Genomic DNA, 27,958 nt, shown 5'->3' with positions numbered 1-27,958 from the left:
ACCTACGATTTTCCTGGTTTCCTCTAATGATAATCAGCGAAAGATGTGGAATTTAAAATGATCATATAAACATGGTATACCAAGTAGTTCATTGTAAGAATGAATCTGAAGACTGTGACGGAAGAAAGCTGTATCAGATGAGATTATCAAGGAAAAGAAAGCAAATCTTATAACCGTCTTTTACGTCTTATTTTATTATCAAGTGTAATATTATACAATACAGTCTTAAAAATGCACTTCAAATATCAAACGTCAAAAAAATAAAAGTATCTTCCCTTACATAGCATTTTTTCTTCAATAACTGAAAATCGTGATATGTACAGTTCACTAATGGAGATAAAACTTATTGAAAAAAATAAGACACCAAAATGCGCCATATTGATTTTTTGCATATATTATAACAGGACTTCACAGAAGTGCACGTTACTAAATATAATTTATACAAATAAACGCAAATGGCAGGTCTTTTGCGTGGTAAATATTGTTTGCAAATCAGTTCATGAATTTTTAGTTGTAACTCAGATTATGCGATGGAAGCAAATTTCCGTATATAATTGTTTTTCAAACAGCATACCGTTAATAATGCATATCTGATAGGAATTTTTTCTTATACATTGTTCATTTCAATGTGCAGCGTTTAAGAGCAATATTTGCCTCATTTCTCGCCACTATTTCTCATTGGATACGTAATGTCGTTTCTGTGATACTCATTTTCAAAGTACGATCAAATTATTGTTGTTTTCTGTTAATGCATTGTTGCAGCGAGATAACTCTTGCAATCAAAGATTAACATCATTTTTCAACTGAAATTATTCATACAGGCTCATATTTCTGGTTTGGTTAAGGTGGGCATTTTTTTTTTTTTTTTTTAAGGGAGCGATTATTAAATACACGCATTGTAACTTAACCTGTGCCGTAATGAAGTATCAGATGGAACAATATTATTGTACCCAATTACAGTACTATGTAGTGCGTTGCACTTCTTATGAAAGAGTTCAAGTTGTGTGGCTGAGATACATTTATAATTCTCTGCCATCAGTGTGATCGAAAAGAGTGACACAAACTGAAGAAATGCGGAAGCTCCAAAATTATTGATTGTATGATTTAAAGCTTGCTAATCGCTCTTTCTGGAAGCACGTCATGCCTGCTGTTTTACCGAACGAAACGAAGAGATATTCGCAATCGTGGCTGCAGTAAGAAGCGGCGCTGTATTAATTATGAAATTTGGGGATTATGTTTGAGTTTTCATGTGACAGAAAGGGAAGTTAGGATAAAATTTTACAGTTGCGGCTCCATTGCGCTCGCAGTTGCAGACATCATTCAGTTTTCTGGCTAACAGAATGTGAAGGCAGATCGTAAACATCATCGGTGGACGTGCTTCCCGTGAATATTTTTTACGCAGGGCATCGAGCGTCGCTGCGAATATACGATACATCCGAGATAAAGTCAATAGCGTCTTTCTAAAAAGACTATCAGCTAATGGAATTTCCATTGAAACAAGAAAATATGCATTTGATGCATGAAAAGGAACTTTGTACTCCAGTGGTAACACAGCTCATGACGACGACGCCTGCCCGCCTCACGGACTGTACGCTGGTGGCTTCGTAGTCATCTCGTACGGATCCGTAGCGTCTTTGTCTGGAACAAAGAAACAAATTCAAAATGATGGAGTTACACGTCATGTGAAAGACCTTTTTTGAAAACGGTATGGCTTCTGTTCCCTTCTTCTCCTCAAGTCTCCTCCGTCTCACCGACAAAATCTAGGTTGGTTCAGCACAGTTTTAATTATTTTCACACGAGCTGCTTGCTACGTCAAACGAATTTTATGAACATCCATTGTTCAGGACCGCATTTAAGAAAAGGCCATGAGTTGAGTAGGGGCTTGCAAAACCAAAATTTAAAATGGAAAAGTCATTGTTTTAATACGATGCTTCGGGGCCTCTCGTCATAGTTCCCAATAGCACCAGAGCCAATGCGTGGCACTCCACCTGGCAAAATCGCTTTAGACTTAAAAGAACGATTAACGGAATTATTCCAGTCTGAATTTAGTTCTGTTTTTCGGAAAGCCGATTTCTTACATACCTTACTACATACAAACCAGTACTGAAACATTCAACTTCCCCGCCATATGCGGATTCTTTAGCTCTTGAAGCTGGAGAAAACAATTTTCAGTTAACTTTATTAGTTAACAAGATACTGCGGTAAACATAGATGACTTATTTCATAGTATCTGGGAGATAGCTCACCGACTCGTGACGTCATAGCAAGGTCAGCCTACCACTGTGAGCGCTTCAACAGGAAATTCTTGCTTCGCCCTGTGTTGAAAGTGGAATTTTGTGACAACTACATTCCGAGGATGTTACAAATATCTTCGATAATAACAAACGTAGGCACAATCATCAGCCAGAAAGATTATCTGAAACTTTAATTTTAGAGGCAATTGATTGGGAAAGCATCGCATTTGAACTAAACGTAACTAAAATTTTCTCGGTTGTTACATTCATTTTCTTATGTCGCATATGTTTAACAAACATGTTCGCTCGTAGTTACATCACGTTCTTTTTAAAACTGAAATGCCGATTCTTGCATGGATATGACATTCAACTTTTTTTTTTTTTATCAAGAACACAATTGTTCACAGCTATGTTAGTGAATCGATTTTAATATCATGTTAACAGAGTAGCTAGTTGTAAGTCGTCATCATTCGGAACACATCGTGTCGACTGTTCTCTGTTTCGGATTGCTGCCGCCCTCAGCGATCCCAAAGCTGTGACACTTTCAAGTGCCTCGCGAAGTGTTGTGTTGCCCGTGTGTGCAGATGATTAACTGATTAACAATGGTAATACTACTCATATTTAAATGCATTATGCAATTAGAGACACAATTACAAATGTTTACTAAATGTTTCGAACGTCACTTCACTTGTACTCATTCCATTGTATTACAACAGCCATAATTTAATTTCATGTTCCATGTTACAAATAAGTACCACATTTGAAAGTGACCGTCCTTGTAATGCGCTGTCTCAAATCCATTTGAAATTTACACTACAGCAACTGATCGACACGAAACCTGCACGCCCGTGCGTTGTCAGTTTTGGAAGAAGAACAAAAAACATTCCCCCGGTCACTTCCTCTAGCCCCGCAGTGGCCACACTTACTAACTCCTCAGCCCCTGAGGAAAACGGCTAACTTTACTCGGCCCACAGCCAAATCCAAATTCAACAGCATCAATTAAAATCATGTGTTTCTCTAAAATATTACTGTCTTTGTAAGTATTTCTGTTCGTTAGTAAGTAGGAAAACTGAGCTCTTGAGAAACTCTTAGCGTTAGTTAACGTTTCTTGGATTTGGCCGTTAGTCGCTGGATGCATATTATGACACGGCTGACAACCGCAGGCCGCACTAATACCTGAGTCGAGCGTATTTTAATACAATGTAATTTAACTCAGTCTAAAATCTCTAAATGTTACTCATAACTGATGAAACAGCTAAGCATGTAAGTGTTGAAAGTTCTATTTCTACATTTCTTTTCGTGTGATTGTGACTGAAAAGCTCTATTACTGACGATATTATCGATATAAGTTTAGCAATCAAAACAATGAGCAATATCATTTCTTTTTATCCTCAGTCCCATACAAAGAAAGACAGCGGCACAGGGTAGATATTCATTAAAATAGTTGACAAATACAAAACTGCAATTACCTAGGCACATTCTGGTACAGATTACATGTAAAATTTGTTTTTCACAGACTGTTCAGACTGTCAAAAAAATGTTCAAATCTTGTGGGAGCTAACTGCTAAGGTCATCAGTCCCTAAGCTTACACACTACTTAATCTAAATTATCCTAAGGACAAACGCACACACCCATGCCCGAGGGAGGACTCGAACCTCCGCCAGGATCAGCCGCACAGTCCATGACTGTAGCGCCTAAGACCGTGTTCAGACTGTCGAGCAGGGATTAAGTATGTTAGTAGGGAAGTGGATTGCTAGAAATGAAATGTATCTCCATGTATAAAAGGCAATGTCCTGACAGTCTGACTGACACATCATCGCCCAGCCCAAACAGTTAAGCATAGAAAATAGGAATTGTGTGAGATGTTGTGGATCTTATACTGAAGGCGTCGTTTCAGAAGGGATTGTCCGAATTTTCACTCCTAAGAGAATTAAATAGTGGATGAAAGGCTTTTGGAAAGTATGTCGCTATTAAGTGAATTTTGAAGGTGCAACTAAAAAACTGATATTTGGTTTCTCAATCAGAAAATAAAAAATACGTGTTTCAGCACGTTTCGAAATTCAACCCCTAAGGGAGTGCAATAGGGGATGAAAATTCTAAAGAAAATATTTCGGACACTAAAAAAATTTTAAAGCTATATTTATGAAAATTGGTATTTCACTTCCTGGTTAGGTATAAAAAATTTGTTAGGGGATGAAAGTTGCTACCAAAATATCTCCACAAGAACACAAAAGGCGTGATTAACAAAAACCTTGTAATCCAGTAACCAGAATCTCTTTTTGCTCAGAGGAGCATTCCGAAAAGATAATGTTTATATGGCCTTAATTATCGTGAGACGATTAGAAGGTGTTGAAATTTGTGAACAACTTATAAATTCCATAAAATAAAAATATATCTGCTGGCCATAGTATGTAAGAATGAAACAGTGGGCACTAACCTAGTTCCCTATTTTGCTTCAATTTTCACTGTTTTTATGATAATCTTTTCATATTTTTTGCCCACAGTCATGTGATAGCGTTTGAATGATTTACCCGTCTGAATGATATTTCTGCCATTTGACTGTACATACTTCTTTATTTTATACTACTATCATCATTTCAGCCTCAAGTCATTATCAAGGACAAGAATGTTGGGCTTAATTAGACTTTGTTATTTGCAGCCATCACCAATATTTATTGAAGTGGGTGTCCCAGCGTGTTGATAAATACAAAACCACAGGAGTTTTTGCCATACGGATAGCAAACATGTTTTCCAGCAATAAAACAATTGTATCACAGAGAGAACATCAATACAACAGTTACAGGTGCAGTGAACACGTCTGCCATACTTTTCGGTTATTTTGTACTTATCTACACGCTGGGACATCCAATTCAAAAGATCTTGACGATGACTTCACCTAACAAAGTCTAATTCTACCCAACATTGTTGTACTTGATAATGGCTTAAGCCCGAAATCATGATAACAATATAAAATAACGAATTTTGTTTAGTCAAATGCGGAAATGTTATTCAGGCACTATTCTTTGATGTTAATGGTAATTGTAATTTCCCCACAGAGATGTCTTAACAGGTAAGCTTTCACGGCTGGCGTCTTCATTAATTAAAACTTCCGGGATGAATTGCCGTGGTCCATATATAAAACTTCTTCACCTTCCTGTCCTTTGCCTAATGCGCGCAACATCTTCTGAGATGAGTCGGCGACACAAGGTCTTTGGTCGGCGACTGGCTGCTAGGCGCTGGACGTTCCGCTTATATAGAGCGCTTAGATGGCGCCACCACTCATCACGCGCTTTCGACTTTAAAACTATCTCTGGTTAGTGCCATCTCTCTCGATTACAAGTAATCGATTGTCACTCCGTTAGTACAAAGTCGACCGCCATATCATGTCTAGTTTTAATCCTTCTTCTTTTTTATTAAAATTATTTTCGTGATTGTAGATCTCTATAGCTTCTCTACACATGAGGATATAATAATGTGAGGTCCTACCTATCACGTTTGTCTCACTAAATCTTACTTCGTGATCACCGTCTTTGAAAACGTGTTCCGCCACAGCTGATTTGTCAATTTGTCCCAATCTACAATTCCTCTTGTGTTTCGTTAGGCGGGTATTGACACTCCTTTTAGTTGTTCGAATATAAACCATGCCACAGCTACACGGAATTTTATACACACCTGGGCTAACTAAGGTGTGTCGTGCGTCTTTCACCGATCTTAAACTTTCACTAATTTTCTTGGTAGGTCGAAAGATTGTCTCCACTAATTTTCTTGGTATGTCAAAAGATTGTCTCCACTTGAAACTTGGCCAAAGCTTTCCCAATACGGTCCGTGATGTTATGAATAAATGGAAGAAAAGCTTTTCCAGACGACGGTTGTTGTTGTCGTGTTATTTTCGGACACTTTTCTTCTAGGGTGGAGTGCTCGATCTATTTAGTTGTCAGTGTACCCATTTCTCTTGAAAGCCGTTCGCAAACGGCTTCATTCATCTTGCAAATAAATTGGTTCACAGATGTTATTAGCCCTGCCCACTAAAGTTTTTACGACTCCTCTCTTCTGCCTAGGATGATGATTCGAACCCTTATGTAGGTACGATCGGTGTGTGTGTCTTTCCTATACACCTTGTGCCCTAAAGTCCCATCTGCTCGTTTAATAACCAATACATCCAAAAAATTTAGTTCTCCATGGTGAATTGTATCTTTGGATTGAAACTGTTTGTGTGCACCAAAAAAATCACTCAGTTCCTCTTCAGCATGATTCCATATCACAAAGGTGTCATTCACGTATCGATACCTTTTCAAAGGGCTTTTTTTGGCCGACTGCAGCACTTGTTGTTCGAAAAATTCCATAAATAGATTAGCAATAGCAGGACCCAGAGGGCTACCCATGGCCACTCCATCAACTTGTTCGTAAAACTCGTTGTTATATTGAAAATAAGTCGAGGATAGACAATGTCGAAACAAAGCTATTATATCAGTTGAAAACATATCAGCTATGTAAGAAAGAGCTTCGTCAACAGGGACCATGATGAACAAGGATACTACATCGAAACTGACGAGGATGTCACTTGGACTAACTGTGATCTCTCTGTTTTCGGAGAAAATGCATGGAATTTTTAATATGTATGTTTCACCTATGTACGGTTGCAACAAAGAAGCACGATATCCAGCCAGCTCTTGAGTAGGAGCCCCAATGGCACTTACTATCGGTCTCAATGGGACATTGGGCTTGTGTATCTTGGGTAACCCATACAGTCTAGGAGGGTAAGCTTTCGTTTTGCAAAGGTATTTTTTTTATCTTCTGTAGGAATGGAAGAGCTTTTTATTAATCGCTGGGTAGCACTTAACACTTTCCTTGTAGGGTCCTTTTACAGGATTTTATAGGTGATAGGATCCAAGAGGTCACTGATCTTTCTATGATAATCCTCACTCTTTAGCACGACAGTAGCATTACCCATTTCAGCAGTAAGTACAATAATATTCCTGTCCGCATTAATTCCCGTAACGCCTTCCTTTCTCCTAGGGATAAATTACTGCTGGGTGACTTGGCTTTACATAATATCCTGGCTGCTTCCATCCTGATTTCATCAGCAGAATGCCCTGATAACAGACAAATCCCTGCTTCTATATTGGCAACTATTCAAGGAGGAAGTCTCTGTTCTCTCGAAAGGAGGAAATTTTGCTATCACTCCATCACAGATTCCCATGGAAGAGATTGTTGACAATATAGAATAAGCCTGGAGATAATGGAAGGCTTCAGATAGATTATATAATGGTAAGACAGAGATTTAGAAACCAGGTATTAAATTGTAAGACATTTCCAGGGTCAGATGTGGACTCTGGGCACAATCTATTGGTTATGAACTGTAGATTAAAACTGAAGAAACTGCAAAAGGGTGGGAATTTAAGGAGATGGGACCTGGATAAACTGACAGAACCAGAGGCAGTAGAGAGTTTCAGGGAGAGCATTAGGGAACGACTGACAGAAATGGGGAAACGAAATACAGTAGAAGAAGAATGGGTAGCTTTGAGGGATGAAATAGTGAAGGCACCAGAGGATTAAGTAGGTAAAAGGACGCGGGCTAGTAGAATTCCTTGGGTAACAGAAGATCTATTGAATTGAATTGATGAAAGGAGAAAATATAAAAATGCAGTAAATGAATCAGGAAAAAGGATTACAAACGTCCCAAAAATGATATCGACAGGAAGTGCAAAATGGCTAAGCAGGGAAGGCTGGAGGACAAATGTAAGTATAAGGATGTAGAGGCATATCTCACTAGGGGTAAGATAGATACTACCAACAGGAATATTAAAGAGACCTTTGGAGAAAAGAGAACCACTTTTATGAATATCAAGAGCTCAGATGGAAACCTAGTTCTAAGCAAGGAAGAGAAAGCAGAAAGGTGGAAGGAGTATATAGAGGGTATATACACGGGCGATGTGCTTGGAGGGCAATGTTATGGAAATGGAAGAGGATGCAGATGAAGATGAAATGGGAGATATGATACTGCGTGAAGAGTTTGACAGAGCACAGAAAGACCTAAATCGAAACAAGGTCTCGGGAGTAGACAACATTCCATTAGAACTACTGACAGCCTTAGGAGAACCAGCCCTGACAAAACATTATCATCTGGTAAGCAACACTTATGAGACAGGGGAAATACACTCAGATTTTAAGAAGAATATATTAATTCCAATTCCAAAGAAAGCAGGCGTTGACAGATGGGAAAATTACCGAACTATCAGTTTAATAAGTCACGGCTGCAAAATACGGACACGAATTCTTTATAGACAAATGGAAAAACTGCTAGAAGCCGATCTCGCGGAAGATCTGTTTGGATTCCCTAGAAATGTTGGAACACGTGAGGCAATACTGACCCTACGACATATCTCAGAAGAAAGATTAAGGAAAGGCAAACCTACGTTTCTAGCATTTGTAGACTTAGAGAAAGCTATTGACAATGTTGACTGGAATACTCTCTTTCAAATTCCGAAGGTGGCAGAGGTAAAACACAGGTAGCGAAAATCTATTTACAATTTGTACAGAAACCAGATGGCAGTTATATAAGAGTCGAGGGGCATGAAAGGGAAGCAGTGGCTGGGAAGGGAGTGAGACAGGGTTTTAGCCTATCCCCGATGTTATTCAATCTGTATATTGAGCAAGCAGTAAAGGAAACAAAAGAAAAATTCGGAGTAGGAATTTAAATTCGTGGAGAAGAAATAAAAACTTTGAAATTCGTCGATGACATTGTAATTTTATCAGAGACAGCAAAGGACCTGGAAGAGCATTTGAACGGAATGGATAGTGTCTTGAAAGGAGGATATAAGATGAACATTAACAAAATCAAAACGAGGACAATGGTATGTAGTCTATAATTGGGTCGGGTGATGCTGAGGGAATTAGATTAGGAAATGAGACACTTAAAGTAGTAGATGAGTTTTGCTATATGGCGAGCAAAATAACTGAGATGGTCGAAGTAGAGAGGATATAAAATGTAGACTGGCAATTGCAAGGGAAGCGTTTCTGAAGAAGAGAAATTTGTTAACATCGACAGATTTATGTGTCAGAAAGTCGTTTCTGAAAGTATATGTATGAGTGTAGCCATGTATGGTAGTGAAACATGCACGATAAATATTTTGGACAAGAAGAGAATAGAAGCTTTTGAAATGTGGTGCTACAGAAGAATGCTGAAGATTAGATGGGTAGATTACATAACTAATGAGGAGGTATTGAGTAGAATTAGGGAGAAGAGAAATTTGTGGCACAACTGGACTAGAAGAAGGGATTGGTTGGTAGAACTTGTTCTGAGGCATCAAGGGATCACCAATTTAGTATTGGAGGGAAGTGTGGAGGGTAAAAATGGTAGAGGGAGACCAAGAGATGAATAAACTAAGCAGATTCAGAAGGATGTAGGTTGCTGTAGGTTGTTGGAGATGGAGAAGGTTGCACTGGGCAGAGTAGCATGGAGTGCTGCATCAAACCAGAGTCTGGACTGAAGACCACAACAACAACAACCCAAAATAAAAATAAAAAGTTTTGATTTGAAAATGCAGCTGATTTAAGAATCGTGCCTACAGCATGTGCTCTGTCTTGCTAACTTGTCGAAAACGACTCTTCGCACTTTCCTAATAAGTCGAAGGGTTGAAGATGTCATCGTTATTATAAATTGAAAAATAGATCGCAGTGAAAGACATAATGAAGTATGGAGTGATATAACTGGTCTCCTCGGTATTAGAAGTAGTGGATACCATGGTGTACAAGCTGATGACAGCAAAATGAAGAAGACATAATCAGAAACTTAGTGGTTATGTAATATGTCAAGGGCAATGACAATTTGATGCGTATGATCCTTGTACATTGATATCTTCTATGAGACATCAGAGGTAGTAAAACATGACAGAGACAGGAAAAAGCCTTCTCGAACTATTTATTGGTCTGAACCTCTGTATTATATCAGAATAATAAAATAACGAAGAGAAAGACGGCTGATTGACAGAGAAAACTTGGAGACTTGGTAAAAAAACGGGTTTGTAAGAATAAATACCTGTATTGTGCAAGATTACATGTTGTATTGGCAGAGTGGGCAGGAAAGGTACACGCTATTGATGCTAGGGACGCTTTGCAACAACACCACATTTATTTTAGATTTTAAATTAGTTTTCGCTACACTCAGTGTCTCTCCACTTCCCTGTCAATTGCTTTTCAAACGCTTCTTTCCAAACATCTTCTGCCAGCTGGCACCATACCTACAGAAGTTTCTCCTCAGCATGAAAGTGCTACAAAAATTTGAAGCTTATGACAGCCATTATTATAACGCTGTTCTCGATCTGGGACTGTCAGCTTAAATGCCCCAACTTGGATATAGACACTGCTTCGTGTCCCAGTTCTCAGTTAACGAATCTGTTGAAATTAGCACAAGTTTCAGCAATCCCCTCAAAATAAAGATGACTAAACCATTCTCCTCTTGACGTACGTGCCCTCGCGCTTAGATACCACCTTCATTTTGCGAATTTAGAACATTATTAACATAAACTTACGTTTCCTTTAGCGCCCCATAGACGGTCAATAATATCGCACAGAAGTATTGTGCAATAGCATCTAAGTTCTTCCTGGATTGCTCAATAATATTTTGCAGTAACATTGTGGTTAGGACTATTGGACGATAAGACGCTGTTGCTGAGATTGTTATTCTACTTTAATGTAAACAGAAAAACAGGAGGCTGTAAAAGTGGTTCAAGCAGCGTCAAAGATCACTCACGAAGAGGTTGAGAGAACTGAGGTTAAACTTAAAACAAAACAAAAAAAAAAATCCTAGCAAATATGAGTAGGGCCCATGCTCCAATGGTTCCGCAAAAAGTTATGTTTATAGATAGTTCATCCATCTCAGGAATCGAGAATCTCTACAATTTTTGACTATTATCGTTATCAATATAGGTAAGATATCGGCCCTGGGAAATCAAAGACTCTCGATAATATTTTATCCTTAAGTTTCAGGTTTAAATATTTTTTTGTAATTTCACATTCAATTTTGTAGTTTTTCATTTATGGTATTAATTTTGGAGTTATATTAATGTGCCACGCTAATTGGCCATTGAAGATGCGTTGACCTCATCTGCTCTCATCCCTGTAACTATTACTGGTAAGACTTGGTGGAAGGCTCCTGAGAAGAAGCTAGTACAACCGTCCATTGTAATACGGTTTTACGCAAATGTCGGTCTGTTTTGTGGATATCGGAACCTCGTCCCAGACATTGGAGGTATTATCCTCCGTCAGTTATCTGTATTACTTTGCTTTGAAACATAACAGATGCTGAGCGTGTCAAAAACATACCGTACACTGTCAACGAAAGTTTGTATGCAGAATTACCAGTTCGTAGAGGACCTGAAATGCTGGCGCTGGCGTGGCACGATAGTCGGGCAGCCTTATGCCAGTTACAGGTAGATGACAAAGACAAGCAGCAGGAGACTTCGCTTCATTGTAGCTCAGTCAGTCAGTGTGAAATATTTGCAAATTATATATATGAAGCTTTCTCGTGAATCATTCTACGTATTACTGAAAAACAGATCAAATCCCTACAGTATTTCCTCAGATTTTTGACATATTACGAATGGAATGTAAGTTTGTACTAGCAAAAATATTCATGTGTAGTACAAATTATCAAGTGAAGACTACAGCCGTAATTTTTTCCCGAGGGCATGCAGCTTTACTGTATGATTAAATGATGATGGCGTCCTCTTGGGTAAAATATTCCGGTGGTAAAATAGTCCCCCATTCGGATCTCCGGGCGGGGACTACTCAGGAGGACGTCATTATCAGGAGAAAGAAAACTGGCGTTCTACGGATCGGAGCGTGGAATGTCAGATCCCTTAATCGGGCAGGTAGGTTAGAAAATTTAAAAAGGAAATGGACAGGTTAAAGTTAGATACAATGGGAATTAGTGAAGTTCGGTGGCAGGAGGAACAAGACTTCTGGTCAGGTGAATACAGGGTTATAAATACAAAATCAAATAGGGGTAATACAGCAGTAAGTTCAATAATGAAAAAAATAGGAATGCGGGTAAGCTACTACAAACAGCATAGTGAACGCATTATTGTGACCAAGACAGGTACGAAGCCCACGCCTACCACAGTGGTACAAGTTTATATGCCAACTAGCTCCGCAGATGACGAAGAGTTTGATGAAATGTATGATGAGACAAAATATATTATTCAGATAGTGAAGGGAGACGTAAATTTAATAGTCATGGGTGACTGGAATTCGATAGTAGGAAATGGAAGAGAAGGAAACATAGTAGGTGAATATGGAATGGGGGTAAGAAATGAAAGAGCAAGCCGTCTGGTAGAATTTTGCACAGAGATTTAATTTAATCATAGCTAACACTTGGTTCAAGAATCATGAAAGTAGGTTGTATACATGGAAGATGGCTGGAGATACAGTAAGGCTTCAGACAGATTATATAATGGTAAGACAGAGATTTAGGAACCAGGTTTCAAATTGTAAGACATTTACAGGGGCAGATGTGGACTCTGACCACAATCTATTGGTTATGAACTGTAGATTAAAACTGAAGAAACTGCAAAAAGGTGGGAATTTAAGGAGATGAAACCTGGATAAATTGACTAAACCGGGGGTTGTAGAGAGTTTCAGGGAGAGCATTACTGAAAGAAATACAGTAGAAAACGAATGAAACAATGAAGGCAGCAGAGGATCAAGTAGTAAAAAGACGAGGGCTATTAGAAATCCTCGGGAGACAGAAGAGATATTGAATTTAATTGATGAAAGGAGAATATAAAAAAATGCAGTAAATGAAGTAGACGAAAAGGAATACAAACGTCTCAAAAATGAGATTTACAGGAAGTGCAAAATGGCTAGAGGACAAATGTAAGGATGTAGAGGCATATATCACTAGGGGTAAGATAGATACTGCCTGCGGGAAAATTAAAGAGACCCTAGGAAAAAGGAGATCCACTTGTATGAATATCAAGAGCTCAGATGGAAGCCCAGTTCTAAGCAAATATGGGAAAGCAGAAAGGTGAAAGGAGTATATAGGGGGTCTATACAAGGGCGATGTACTCGAGGACAATATTATACGAATAGAAGAGGATGTAGATGAAGATGAAATGGGAGATATGATACTGCGTGAAGAGTTTGACAGAGCACTGAAAGACCTAAGTCGAAACAAGGCCCCGGGAGTAGACAACATTCCATGAGGACTACTGATAGCCTTGGGAGGGCCAGACCTGACTAAACTCTACCATCTGGTGAGCAAGATGTATGAGACAGGGGAAATACTCTCAGACTTCAAGAAGAATATAATAATTCCAATCCCAAATAAAGCAGGTGTTGACAGATGTGAAAATTACCGAACTATCAGTTTAATAAGTGACGGCTGCAAAATACTAACACGAAGTCTTTACTGAAGAATGGAAAATCTGATAGAAGCCGACCTCGGGGAAGATCAGTTTGGATTCCACAGAAATGTTGGAACACGTGAGGCAATACTGACCCTAAGACTTATCTTAGAAGATAGATTAAGGAAAGGTAAACCTACGTTTATAGCATTTGTAGTCTTAGAGAAAGCTTTTGACAATGTTGACTGGAATACTCTCTTTCAAATTCCGAAGGTGGCAGGGGTAAAATACAGGGAGCGAAAAGCTATTTACAATTTGTACAGAAACCATATGGCAGGTATAAGAGTCGAGGGGCATGAAAGGGAAGCAGTAGTTGGGAAGCAGTAGTTGGGAAGGGAGTGAAGCAGGGTTGTGGCCTATCCCCGATGTTATTCAATCTCTACATTGAACAAGCAGTAAAGAAAACAAAAGAAAAATTCGGGGTAGGAGTTAAAATCGAGGTAGAAGAAATAAAAACTTTGAGGTTCGCCGATGACATTGTAACTCTGTCAGAGACAGCAAAGGTCTTGGAAGAGCAGTTGAACGGAATCGACAGTGTCTTCAAACGAGGATATAAGATGGACATCAACGAAAGCAAAACGAGGATAATGGAATCTAGTCGAATTAAGACGGGTGATTCTGAGAGAATTAGTTTAGGAAATGAGACACATAAAGTAGTATATGAGTTTTGCTTTTGGGGAACAAAATAACTGATGATAAATAATTTAGACAAGAAGGGAATAGAAGCGTTCGAAATGTGGTGCTGCAGAAGAACGCTGTATATTAGATGGGTAGATCACATAAGTAATGAGGAGGTATTGAATAGAATTGGGAAGAAGAGAAATTTGTGGCACAACTTGACTAGAAGAAGGGATCGGTTGGTATGACATGTTCTGAGGCATCAAGGGATCACCAATTTAGTTCTGAATGGTTCAAATGGCTCGGAACACTGTGGGACTTAACTTCTGAGGTCATCAGTCCACTAGAACGTTGAACTACTTAAACCTAACTAACCTAAGGACATCACACACATCCATGTCCGAGGCAGGATTCGAAGCTGCGACCGTAGCGGTCGCTCGGTTCCAGAACCGCTCGGCCACCCTGCCGGCACCAATTTAGTATTGGAGGGCAGCGTGGAGGGTAAAAATCGTAGAGGGGGACCAAGAGGTGAATACACTAAGCAGATTCAGAAGGATGTAGGTTGCAGTATGTACTGGGAGATGATGAAGCTTGCGCAGGATAGAGTAGCATGGAGGGCTGCATCAAAACAATCTCTGGACTGAAGATCACTACAACAACAATTACAAATTAAAAATTTCAGGATTTTCTCCTTCACTTTCCTGTGAAACCTTGCTTCTTGCCAAATGTCATGACTCTTGGTCAACGTAAAGTACCGTATCGGTTTTGATGAGTGAGTTTGAGAGTTTCAAAGAATGGCCTTGTGTTGTATTGACTTAGAAACTTGAACTTTTTTATACTGTTAAGAGATCGTAGACCGTAGCAACTGACACAGTTTTCAGTGTGATACCTCTCTCATTCCTGAGGAAAGTTCGTGTTAACAGTCGTACAAACAGAAGGACGGACAGAATCGAAGTGATCCTATACGGGCTTCATTTCCGTTTTTACCGACTGAGGCACGGAGCTCAAAGAACCATTACCGCAATTTTGTACGTTTTGATGGTCCTGAAATTATAACTTCGATTTGTTCGTTGGTTTTAAGCATCAAAGTAAGCTATCCATAGCAAATAGTGATCGGAATTCTCTGGTGTATAGTAAGTTTTTTGTATGACCCATGAAATTTAGTTCTTGTGGCATGACACATCACGAGTCTGATCGACTCATATCTAAAAAAATGGCAATTTTAGAGTCTAGATTGCCACCCTCCCCACCTGGATGCATTTCTGCGGACTTCCATATTCCCTTGATCAGAATACAAAATACTACAATGAGATGCAGTTTCGCCAAAGTCAGAGCTTTCTGTTATGCTGTGGTATTTTGCTACTGATAATTCTTTCAAAGATTTGAAATTTAGAAGTGCAGTTTCAGGTCAAAGTATTTGACTCATAATTATGGAGCTGTGTCTTCAATAACATATGCATTAACGATTATATTCGGGTAAGTAATATATGTACACACATCAGTATCTACACTTACTTTTATTTGTGACTTTGCATTAACAATTTTTTTTAAAAATATCTTGCTTCGTTGCTGAAGGGCACCGTTCCCTGTATTTTTTGGGCACAAATCATGTGACTCAGTTTTTACATTTTTGTTTTTGTACTCGTCTGCCCTAACATCCCACAACACCAGCATTGATTCATACATTTGATTTACTCTAATAAGAACGCTCTTTCGTCCTGCTTTGAACTCGTTTTCAACACAACACCTAAAAGCGAACACAAAGATATTCAGGGATTGTAGCACGGGAGAGACTCCACAGGCATCACAGTATATTTCAAAACTTTTTGGTGTGCTCAGTATTATTGTGCAACCTCTCAATCTCACCCCTATACCCTACCGTTCAACATCACTGGGCAATAATATCGACCATATAGAGGTCACTTTACTCTTAACAGTGACTCTTACATGAGGAAATGCTACAGTATTGTCACTGACAATACTAGAATAAACACTATCATTGTTACTATCATGATTACACAATAAATTAATCACTATGACTTATCAAAATTGAGAAGGTAAGTTAATTACAAAAAAAACACACACACATTGCTTATATCTACTGCTCCTTTGTAAAAGAAGACCTAAGGACCGTAAATTATCACAATATATAATTCAATATAGTATATTTCTAACATGGCTGTCCAATATAATTGATGTCCCTAGGTGCTACATATGTCCAAAGTACTTAAAAGATCTCCACAATACGAATGTATGAATAGAACACAAATCACAAACGACAATGATATTTCCTACAGAAACAAAGGAACTTATGCATTGGTAGGATTATAAATTCATGGATGCATCAATCTCTTTGAACAGTGCAACTTAGCTATGCTGTGCTACAAAATGAAAAGATAGAGAGAGGATGAAAAGGGGGAGGAATCTTTATTCAGCACATGGCTTGGTACAGGGAATAGTACTGAAATTATGTAGGTGCAATAATTATAGAATAAGATCACCGAAAACTATTAGCAGCTATAAAAGTATTACTATGTTTCTACTGTATTTTATGTCATCTTGTCATCAGCAATCATAAATTTTCCAATTTTAATTTTTGTTACAAAACTGTGGCATTTATTTTAATTGATCTCTTATGAGAACAAAAGTGTGACTACCTTTGTTGTGGGTTCCAGTTTCTTCGTCCTTCGTCGTGTACAGATTATTCCAGTACTGAACTTCGCCAGAGGCAGTAAAAAAGAATATGATTCCAGTTACAACGAGTATCCCGAATGTTATCCAGAAGACTATCCTCCACTCTTCCAGAGTACTCTGCAAAATATTAATCACATGTTGATTCAAATGTTGATTTCTAACCATATGTTACATTGAAAAGTGTTGTTCTCAGAAATTAACCTGTGGGAGTAGGTTAATTGATCTAAGCTAAACACTGAATATCATGCAAAACTAAGACAAGGCTGTACTTAGCATTTGCACATTACAAATAATAGTGTAAATTCTAAGCAAATGAAAGTGATGTAGGAAAATGAAGACATTGCTTTAAATGTAGGTAAATAACTGAATACAGTCTTCATCCTACTGATAATGAAAAAAATTTTGTTAGCAGATAATTTAGATTTGAACACTTCTGTAGCAAACAGCCTGTAGTTTCTACAAAAATCATTCCAAAACAAGCTGATAAAATTCAGTAACATTCTACATATCTGAAGAAGCTCTCAGTGTTACCAGTTCTCTTAAAATAAGTCTTGAAGTGGTTACGATGACATCAGTAGTAATATAATGAAACACTTTTCAACTGAACATTGCAACATTTTGGGTTACTTATGTTATGGACCTTTTCACAGACGTACTTTCGTAGATAAACTTGAACGTTCCGTTGCCAAGTCACTTCACAAAAAATGAAAAAAAAAGAAACAGTAAAGAAGTTCCAATAAATCTCTTAACTGCCAGTATTTTCGAAAATTCTTGAGGAAATGTATAACAGATTTCATAAACACTTCATACTGGAAAATATACTCATTAGCAAACAGTTTGGGTTTCCAAAATGGCTATTTTGACAGATGATGTAATGCAATCAGTAAGTCATAAATTATACCAAAACAAATATTTTGTAATTTTCACTGTGTGAACTGGGCAATTATCATGCAAAAGCTAAAATAATGTGGAATAGTACACACAGCAGGTTTATACTTTTTATCTTATTTGCATGACAGAAAGCAGAGTGTATCAGTTCCATGTTGATCACATACCAATACACACGTAGAATTTGAAACAGCATGCCATGGTGTGCCACTGGATTCTAATTGGGTTTCTGTTTATTCTGATGCATAAAAATGATCTCTACAACCCGTGCATTAAATGACGTACACTGAAGAGCCAAACATTATGACCATCTGCTCAGTTGCTTGTTTCTCCGTTATTGGAACGAAATACATCAGCGATTCTGGGTATCAGGGACCCGACACTTTGTTGGTATAGGTTTGTGGAGGAATGTGGCATTAGACGTCTACGCACAGGTCACGTAATTCGCGTAAATAACGGGCCGCTGATTTGTGTACAAACTGCTGTTCCACGATAGATAGCCAGATGGATGCCATAGGATTTGCATCAGACGAATTTGAACGCCGAGACATCTCCGAACCACTCTAGCAAGGTTCTGTCTCGGTGACACCAACAATTATACTGCTGAAAGATGATACGGCCGTCGGGGAAGACATCAAGCATGAAGACGAAGTAAATATTCCTGAATTCCAATCAAGAACAACTGTCAAGATGAGAAACATAGAAATAGATATCCTCGGTGTTGCAAAGCAGCTTAAATCACTGAATAAAAGCAAAGCTTCCGGTCCAGATTGTATACCAGTCAGGTTCCTCTCAGAGTATGCTGATACAATAGCTCCATTTTAGCAATTATATACAACCACTCGCTCACAGAAAGATCCGTACCTAAAGACTGGAGTCACACCAATACCGCCGGTCGGAGTGGCCGTGCGGTTCTAGGCGCTACAGTCTGGAGCCGAGTGACCGCTACGGTCGCAGGTTCGAATCCTGCCTCGGGCAAGGATGTGTGTGACGTCCTTAGGTTAGTTAGGTTTAATTAGTTCTAAGTTCTAGGCGACTGATGACCTCAGAAGTTAAGTCGCATAGTGCTCAGAGCCATTTGAACCATTTTGAACACACCAATGCCCAGAAAGGGGAGTAGGAGTAATCCGTTGAATTACAGGCCCATATCATTAACGTCGATTTGAAGTAGGGTTTAGCAATACATACTGTATTCGAACATCACGAAGTACCCGAAGAAAACGATTTACTGACACGAGTTGAGCGCGGATTCAGAAAAAATCGTTCTTGTGAAACACAACTAGCTCTTTATACTCATGAAGTAATGAGCGCTATCGACAGGCGATATCAAATTGATTCCATATTTTTAGATTTCCAGAAGGCTTTCGACACTGATCCTCACAACCGTCTTCTAACCAAACTGTGTGCCTATGGAATATCGTCTCAGTTGTGTGGCTGGATTCATGATTTCCTGTCAGGGATTGCTACACTATAGTGCAGAAGGTTCAAATGGTTCAAATGGCTCTAAGCACTATGGGACTTAGCTGCTGAGGTCATCAGTCCCCTAGAACTTAGAACTACTTAAACCTAACTAACTTAAGGACATCACACACATCCATGCCCGAGGCAGGATTCGAACCTGCGACCGTAGCGGTCGGGCGGTTCCAGAGTGTAGCGCCTAGAACCGCTCGGTCACACCCTCTATTGTTCCTGATTTATATTAACGACATAGGATACAATCTCAGTAGCCGTCTTAGATTGTTTGCAGATGATGCTGTTTTTTACTGTCTCGTAAAGTCACCATGTGACCAAAACGAATTACAAAATGATTTAGATAACATATCTGTATGGTGCGAAAAGTGTCAATTGACCCTGAATAAAGAAAAGTGTGAAGTTCACATGAGTACTAAAAGAAAACCGCTAAATTTCGATTACGCGACAAGTCACTCAAATCTGAAGGCTGTAAATTCAACTAAATATTTAGGGATTACAGTTACAAATACCCTAAACTGGAACGACCGCATGGATAGTGTTGTGGGCCGAGCCAAACAAAGACTGCTATTCATTGGCAGAACACTTAGAAGGTGCTACAGATCTACTAAAGAGACTGCTTACACCACGCTTGTCCGCCCTGTTCTGGAGTACGGCTGTGCGGTGTGGGATCCGCATCAGATGGAACTGACGGATGACATCGAAAAAGTACAAAGAAGGCAGATCGTTTTGTATTATCGCGAAGTATGGGAGATAGTGCCTCAGACATGATACGTGAATTGTAGTGGAAGTCATTAAAACAAAGGCGTTTTTCGTTGCGACGGAATCTTCTCATGAAATTTCAATAACCAGTTTTCTCCGATTGCGAAAACATTCTGTTGGCACCCACCTACATAGGGAGAAATGATTACCACGATAAAATAAGAGAAATCAGGGCTCGCACAGAAAAATTTTAGTGCTCGTTTTACCCGCATGCCGTTCGAGAGTGGAACGGTAGAGAGACAGTTTGAAGGTGGTTCATTGAACCCTCTGCCAGGCACATTATTGTGAGCAGCAGAGTAATCACGCAGATGTAGATGTAGATGTAGATGTAGATGTAGAAGGGATGCAGCTGGTTCGTAGCTGTCAGCGTGTCTTCGATTATTACTACAGGTCCAATGCAAGCGCAGGAGAATATCTCCCATACCGTAATACCTGCTTCCACGAGCCTGCGTCCGTGACGCTCTGCACGTTTCGAGCCACCGTTCACCTTGATTACGGCGCTTGTGGAGACAATCAGCGACTTAGTGTAGCAAAAATGTGATTCACAGGAAGAACCGACGCGTTCCCATTGACCGACGGTCGAATCCCGATAGTCCCATGCCCACTGCAGTCGTAATTCACGGTGTCGTTGGGTTAACATGTGAACACGTATGGGTCTGCTGCGGAGCTCCAAACTCAACAATGTACGGTCAGCGGTGTGCTCCGAAACACATGTGTGTGCACCAACATTGTGCTCTTTCGGCAGAGATGCCACTGAGCACCACCTATCCTACTTTACAGAGCTGACAATCCTGCGAATGCCACGTTCTGTGAAGAGTCCTGGACGTCCAACTATTTAGCGCCCAGTGGTAGTTCCACCGCTCTACCTCTATCCGTAGAAGCTTGCGACAGTAGCAAGTGAATTTTCGACCATCTTCGCCGTTTTGGAAATACTCGTTCACAGGCTCGGCGTAGTAATAATCTGCCCTTTGTCTAAGTCGCTTATCTCAATGGATTACCCCATTTGCAGCCCATATATTCGCTATGGTGAGCCCCCGTTTAAGTCTGCTCCGCTTACGTACTTTCGTTACCACGTCCCGTGCCCGCAACGCTAGCAGGCGGCATCCTACCTTGCGGTAGGCAGTCGCCATTATGTTTTGGTTTATCAGTGTACTTGCGTTACATGCCGCCACGTTACATGCTACAATTCGGAGCCTTGTGCTGGCAAAGTGTTACAACTTGTGTCGGCGGAACAGGAAAGTCGACCGAGTAATATGCATGAGATGTAATGTCTCAACTGATACTGAGAACAAAATAAGAAATAAGGAGGCATTACTTTTGAGCACCCCCTCGTAGAGCGGCCTCCATAGTGCACTCGTGTTCTTCCTATTTAGTGTTGGTAGCAGGCCTGGTACGGTATGCAATGTGAGTGAACAGTGTCAGGTATTGAGGGATCACTGTGAAGAACATGGAGACAGCACCATTAGCATGTAACAGAGATTGAAAAGGTCCTCATTGTAGGTATGCATTTGGACGGCTGGTCGAATCGTTTTATATACAGATTTCTGGGACATTCCGATGAGACAGTAGCACGACATTCGACTGCATGGGAACACAGGTGGGAATACTCGTCGTCAAGGTTCTGATGGACCACGTCTGCCACCACAAGGAAAGATCGTCGTATTGGGCAGCCTCACATTGTAACGCCTTCATATCTGCTCCTATCATACGGGAACAAGTAATGGGCACCCTGAACATTATATGTCATTCCGCACTATTGCTCGGAGACTACAGCAACCTGAATAAGGAATTGCCGTCGCAGGCGTATGCTACCGTTAACATCACAACACGATGACAAAATGGTAGATATCGAAATAGACGACAGAGGGATAGAGAAACAATTAAAATCGCTCAAAAGAGGAAAGACCGCTGGACCTGACGGGATACCAGTTCGATTTTACACAGAGTACGCGAAGGAACTTGCCCCCCTTCTTGCAGCGGTGTATCGTAGGTCTCTAGAAGAGCGTAGCATTCCAAAGGATTGGAAAAGGGCACAGGTCATCCCCGTTTTCAAGAAGGATCGTCGAACAGATGTGCAGAACTATAGACCTATATCCCTAACGTTGATCAGTTGTAGAATTTTGGAACACGTATTATGTTCGAGTATAACGACTTTTCTGGAAACTAGAAATCTACTCTGTAGGAATCAGCATGGGTTTCGAAAAAGACGATCGTGTGAAACCCAGCTCGCGCTATTCGTCCACGAGACTCAGAGGGCCATAGACACGGGTTCACAGGTAGATGCCGTGTTTCTTGACTTCGCAAGGCGTTCGATACAGTTCCCCACAGTCGTTTAATGAACAAAGTAAGAGCATATGGACTATCAGACCAATTGTGTGACTGGATTGAAGAGTTCCTAGATAACAGAACGCAGCATGTCATTCTCAATGGAGAGAAGTCTTCCGAAGTAAGAGTGATTTCAGATGTGCCGCAGGGGAGTGTCGTAGGACCGTTGCTATTCACAATATACATAAATGAAATTGTGGGTGACATCGGAAGTTCACTGAGGCTTTTTGCGGATGATGCTGTGGTATATCGAGAGGTTGCAGCAATGGAAAATTGTACCGGAATGCAGGAGGATCTGCAGCGAATTGACGCATGGTGCAGGGAATGGCAATTGAATCTCAATGTAGACAAGCGCAACGTGCTGCGAATACATAGAAAGAAAGATCCTTTATCATTTAGCTACAATATAGCAGGTCAGCAACTGGAAGCAGTTAATTCCATAAATTATCTGGGAGTACGCATTAGGAGTGATTTAAAATGGAATGATCATATAAAGTTGATCACCGGTAAAGCAAATGCCAGACTGAGATTCATCGGAAGAATCCTAAGGAAATGCAATCCGAAAACAAAGGAAGTAGGTTACAGTACGCTTGTTCGCCCACTGCTTGAATACTGCTCAGCAGTGTGGGATCCGTACCAGATAGGATTGATAGAAGAGATAGAGAACATCCAAGGGAGAGCAGCGCGCTTCGTTACAGGATCATTTAGTAATCGCGAAAGCGTTACGGAGATGATAGATAAACTCCAGTGGAAGACTGCAGGAGAGACGCTCAGTAGCTCGGTACGGGCTTTTGTTGAAGTTTCGAGAACATACCTCCACCGAGGAGTCAAGCAGTATGTTGCTCCCTCCTACGTATATCTCGCGAAGAAACCATGAGGATAAAATCAGAGAGATTAGAGCCTACACAGAGGCATACCGATACGAGACTGGAATAGAAGGGAGAACCGATAGAGGTACTCAAGATACCCTCCGCCACACACCGTCAGGTGGCTTGCGGAGTATGGATGTAGATGTAGAACGTTTGGGTTTGCAATGCTACCACGATCGGGTAGCATGGACTGGTAAAGAACGGCGTCGCATTGCGTTCACCGATGAATTGTTGTTCTGCACTGTCCAAAATGACAATCGTCGGCGAGTATGGTGGTGAACTGGTAACGAGTCCCAGGTCTTGGAGAGGTTGTAGCGGTGTTACTCCTGGTGTCTTGGTCTGTGGGGGACATCGGGTGTGATTTCAGGTTTACAGGTGGTAGTGACTGTAGGAACTTTGACGGCACAGCAGTATGTCACAGACATCATGCGTCCTAATGTGTTACCCCTCATTTGACAGTATGGTGGTACCATTTTTCAACTGGGAAAGGTTCGACCATGCTCTGTGTCTGCGTGAACAGTCTGCGTTATGATGGTGTACTCTCATGACGAAATAGATCTCCACGTATGTCCCCATTGGAACATATGTGGGACCACTCCGTCCCAGTGCCCATATCCATGGTATCAACGACCATTAACAACAGTTGTCGGCGAGTTTGTCTCTGGAGAGGATTCAACGGCATTATGACACCCATGCCAGCCGAATGTGAGCATGCATGCAGGCCAGAAGGGGTCCAACGCCATACTGTTAAGCGGTCGGATTCTGCCGAGTTCTTTGCAGATTTTACTCTATTTTCCAATAACTGAATCACATATCCTTTCACCCGTGCTGTTTCATTTCGTTTTCTCATCCCATTCTCGGCGGTTTTTACGAGGGCTGTCCAGAAAGTAAGTCACGATTGATCGCGAAATGAAGATCACAGTGAAAATCAGAAATGTTTCATTTGTAACAGTTAGCTACACCTTTCAGCTACTTCTCTACGTAGTCGCCGTTCTGACTCAGACATTCGTCGTAGCGTTGTACTAACTTTCCAATACCCTCATCATAGAAGGCAGCGGCCAGTGCTTTCCGCCAATTCTCTACGCTGGCCTAAAGCTCGTTGTCTGTGCCAAAATGTTGTCTTCATAGCCAGCGGTTCGTTTGAACACAGATGAAACTCAGTGGGAGACAATTACTGGCTGTATTGTGGGTAACCAAACATTTCCAATTGAAACGATGCAGAAACATCTTCATTGCCCCTGCAGATTGAAGCTGAGAATTGTCTTGAAGAAGAAGCCGCACGACAGTTATGTAATGTTGGTTACATAGCTTCAGGGGAAAATTCTCACCAGGCCCTCGTACTTGGCGGGAGACACTATTTTCTATAACATCTTTACGCGCTCACTAAGAGCTCAGGAATGAAAAGAGCGACATAATTCTACCTAGAGTCATACTAGAGACACTGCCCAACACATCTTTGCAAAGCTTTATCGGATTTTCGTAGTCGTTTCCATTTCGCGCCCGATCGTAACTTACTTTCTGGACAGCCCTCGTATTTCTTTGTTTTGTCGAACAGTGCATTTTCCTCCTCAGCTTTTCGTATTCAGTGGCGACCTTTATCACCGAAAACTGCAGTGATAATTCCCCGTTCTGTAGATGCTGTTTCATCTGTTCTTAATGGAAGGCTGTGCATCGTTTTAGTTAGATTCTCGGTTCCGCACTACCGCGGTTGATCATCGACGGCGAGTATGCCGTCGATGAAAACTAGTTACCGGCAACATCTCTGTGTCATAATACTTAAGCTCCTGTAGTTGACTGTGAACTGACAAACAATTTCTTTTGGTAAGTTAAAGAAAATACCACTTGAAAGTTATATTGTACGACGTGAATAATTCCTGGTATCTCGTCACATTCAGTGCTTACTTCTTTTGTTTTTTCTGTCCTTCCACAGCTGCACGACCACCACAACGCTACGAACAAGCATTAAAATGGTATAGCATCTAATGATGAATCGTTATGTGATTCGCAACCTGTCATGGTAAATAAAATCTGAAGCATCATAAAAAGCGACTGGTTGAGTTATTTCAGAAAACCTAGAACAATTCCGACAACAAAGAACAGAAAATCAAAAGAATTATTGAAAAATATCAGCGTACATAAACACAAGAAAATTTCACAGAAAATGCCACTATTTAAGCACCTTCATTTTAGCAGAACCCCTCGGTATATTTCCCGTATCAAAACCTACATTTCAACCCTCTCAGTAGTGTCTTATTTAGCGAGAATATTAAACACATACTAATTATCTGTTCTTTTCTATTGAGAACACCTTCCAACATCTAATGTAGATCTATCAGTGTAAAACAATTTGGTGGTCTGCTAATTGTTCAATAATGGAAGGAAAGTCCACGGATTGACTGGAATTCGTCCTCAACTTTTGGAAGACGACAAGGGGAATAACATTGATGTAAATTTCTGTTTCATTTTCCAACACCTCTTTATAGCGTTAATACGAAACACTTAGTTTATTTTGTTTTACCCATCTACATCTACGTTTATACTCCGCAAGCCACCCAACGGTGTGTGGCGGAGGGCACTTTACGTGCCACTGCATTACCTCCCTTCCCTGTTCCAGTCGCGTATGGTTCGCGGAAAGAACGACTGCCGGAAAGCCTCCGTGCGCGCTCGAATCTCTCTAATTTTACATTCGTGATCTCCGCGGGAGGTATAAGTAGGGGGAGCAACATATTCGATACCTCATCCAGAAACGCACCCTCTCGAAACGCGCCGCTCTTCTTTGGATCTTCTCTACCTCCTTTGTCAACCTGACCTTGTACGGATCCCACACTGATGAGCGATATTCAAGTATAGGTCGAACGAGTGGTTTGTAAGCCACGTACTTTGTTGATAGACTACATTTCTAAGGACTCTCCCAATGAATATCAACCTGGTACCCGCCTTACCCAACAATTAATTTTATATGATCATTTCACTTCAAATCGTTCCGTACGCATACTCCCAGATATTTTACAGAAGTAACTGCTACCAGTGTTTGTTCCGCTGTCATATAATCATACAATAAAGGATCCTTCTTTCTATGTATTCGCAATACATTACATTTCTCCATGTTAAGGGTCAGTTGCCACTCCCTGCACCAAGTGCCTATCCGCTGCAGATCTTCCTGCATTTCGCTGCAAGTTTCTAATGCTGCAACTTCTCTGTATACTACAGCATCATCCACGAAAAGCCGCATGTAACTTGCGACACTATCTACTAGGTCGTATATATATATTGTAAAAAGCAATGGTCCCATAACACTCCCGTGGCACGCCAGAAGTTGCTTTAACGTCTGTAGACGTCTCTCCATTGAGAACAACATGCTGTGATCTGTTTGCTAAAAACTCTTCAATCCAGCCACACAGCTGGTCTGATATTCCGTAGGCTCTTACTTTGTTTATCAGGCGACAGTGTAGAACTCCCCCCCATGAACCATGGACCTTGCCGTTGGTGGGGAGGCTTGGGTGCCTCAGCGATACAGATAGCCGTACCGTAGGTACAACCACAAAGGAGGGGTATCTGTTGAGAGGCCAGACAAACATGTGGTTCCTGAAGAGGGGCAGCAGCCTTTTCAGTAGATGTAAGGGCAACAGTCTGGATGATTGACTGATCTGGCCTTGTAACAATAACCAAAACGGCCTTGCTGTGCTGGTACTGCGAACGGTTGAAAGCAAGGGGAAATTCATGTGTAGTATAATTACAAATTAGCAAGTGAAAACTACAGCCGTAATTTTTTTCCGAGGGCATGCAGCTTTACTGTATGATTAAATGATGATGGCGTCCTCTTGGGTAAAATATTCCGGAGGTAAAATAGTCCCCCATTCGGATCTCCGGGCGGGGACTACTCAAGAGGATGTCGTTATCAGGAGAAAGAAAACTGGCGTTCTACGGATCGGAGCGTGGAATGTCAGATCCCTTAATCGGGCAGGCAGGTTAGAAAATTTAAAAAGAGAAATGGATAGGTTAAAGTTAGATATAGTGGGAATTAGTGAAGTTCGGTGGCAGGAGGAACAAGACTTCTGGTCAGGTGACAACAGGGTTATAAACAGAAAGTAAAATAGGGGTCATGCAGGAGTAGGTTTAATAATGAATAGGAAAATAGGAATGCGGGTAAGCTACTACAAACAGCATAGTGAACGCATTATTGTGGACAAGATAGATACGAAGCCCACACCTACTACAGTAGTACAAGTTTATATGCCAACTAGCTCTGCAGATGACGAAGAAATTGAAGAAATGTATGATGAAATAAAAGAAATTATTCAGATAGTGAAGGGAGACGAAAATTTAATAGTCATGGGTGACTGGAATTCGAGTGTAGGAAAAGGGAGAGAAGGAAACGTAGTAGGTGAATACGGATTGGGGCTAAGAAATGAAAGAGGAAGCCGCCTGGTAGAATTTTGCACAGAGCATAACTTAATCATAGCTAACACTTGGTTTAAGAATCATGATAGAAGGTTGTATACATGGAAGAACCCTGGAGATAATAAAAGGTATCAGACAGATTATATAATGGTAAGACAGAGATTTAGGAACCAGGTTTTAAATTGTAAGACATTTCCAGGGGCAGATGTGGACTCTGACCACAATCTATTGGTTATGAACAGTAGATTAAAACTGAAGAAACTGCAAAAAGGTGGAAATTTAAGGAGATGG

At 40.5% G+C, this 27,958-nt stretch overlaps 1 protein-coding gene across 2 annotated transcripts in view; it reads right to left on the bottom strand.

Annotated features, from left to right (window-relative positions):
- Positions 1-230: 230 nt before the first annotated feature.
- LOC124619456 (putative inorganic phosphate cotransporter) overlaps positions 231-27,958 on the bottom strand; it is a 358,088-nt gene continuing 330,360 nt past the window's right edge. For both annotated transcript variants that reach the window (XM_047145852.1, XM_047145853.1), the window contains exons 9-10: positions 16,916-17,069; positions 231-1,638 (exon numbers count right to left, since the gene is read on the bottom strand). In XM_047145852.1, the coding sequence (XP_047001808.1) occupies positions 1,580-1,638; positions 16,916-17,069 (213 nt within the window). In that variant the 3' untranslated portion in view covers positions 231-1,579. The remainder of the gene's footprint in view (positions 1,639-16,915; positions 17,070-27,958) is intronic.

The sequence above is a fragment of the Schistocerca americana genome, chromosome 6 (assembly GCF_021461395.2).
Source record: "Schistocerca americana isolate TAMUIC-IGC-003095 chromosome 6, iqSchAmer2.1, whole genome shotgun sequence".
Classification (NCBI taxonomy): domain Eukaryota; kingdom Metazoa; phylum Arthropoda; class Insecta; order Orthoptera; family Acrididae; genus Schistocerca; species Schistocerca americana.
Note: the sequence above shows the minus strand (reverse complement) of the source record. Positions and strands in the feature narration are given on the sequence as shown.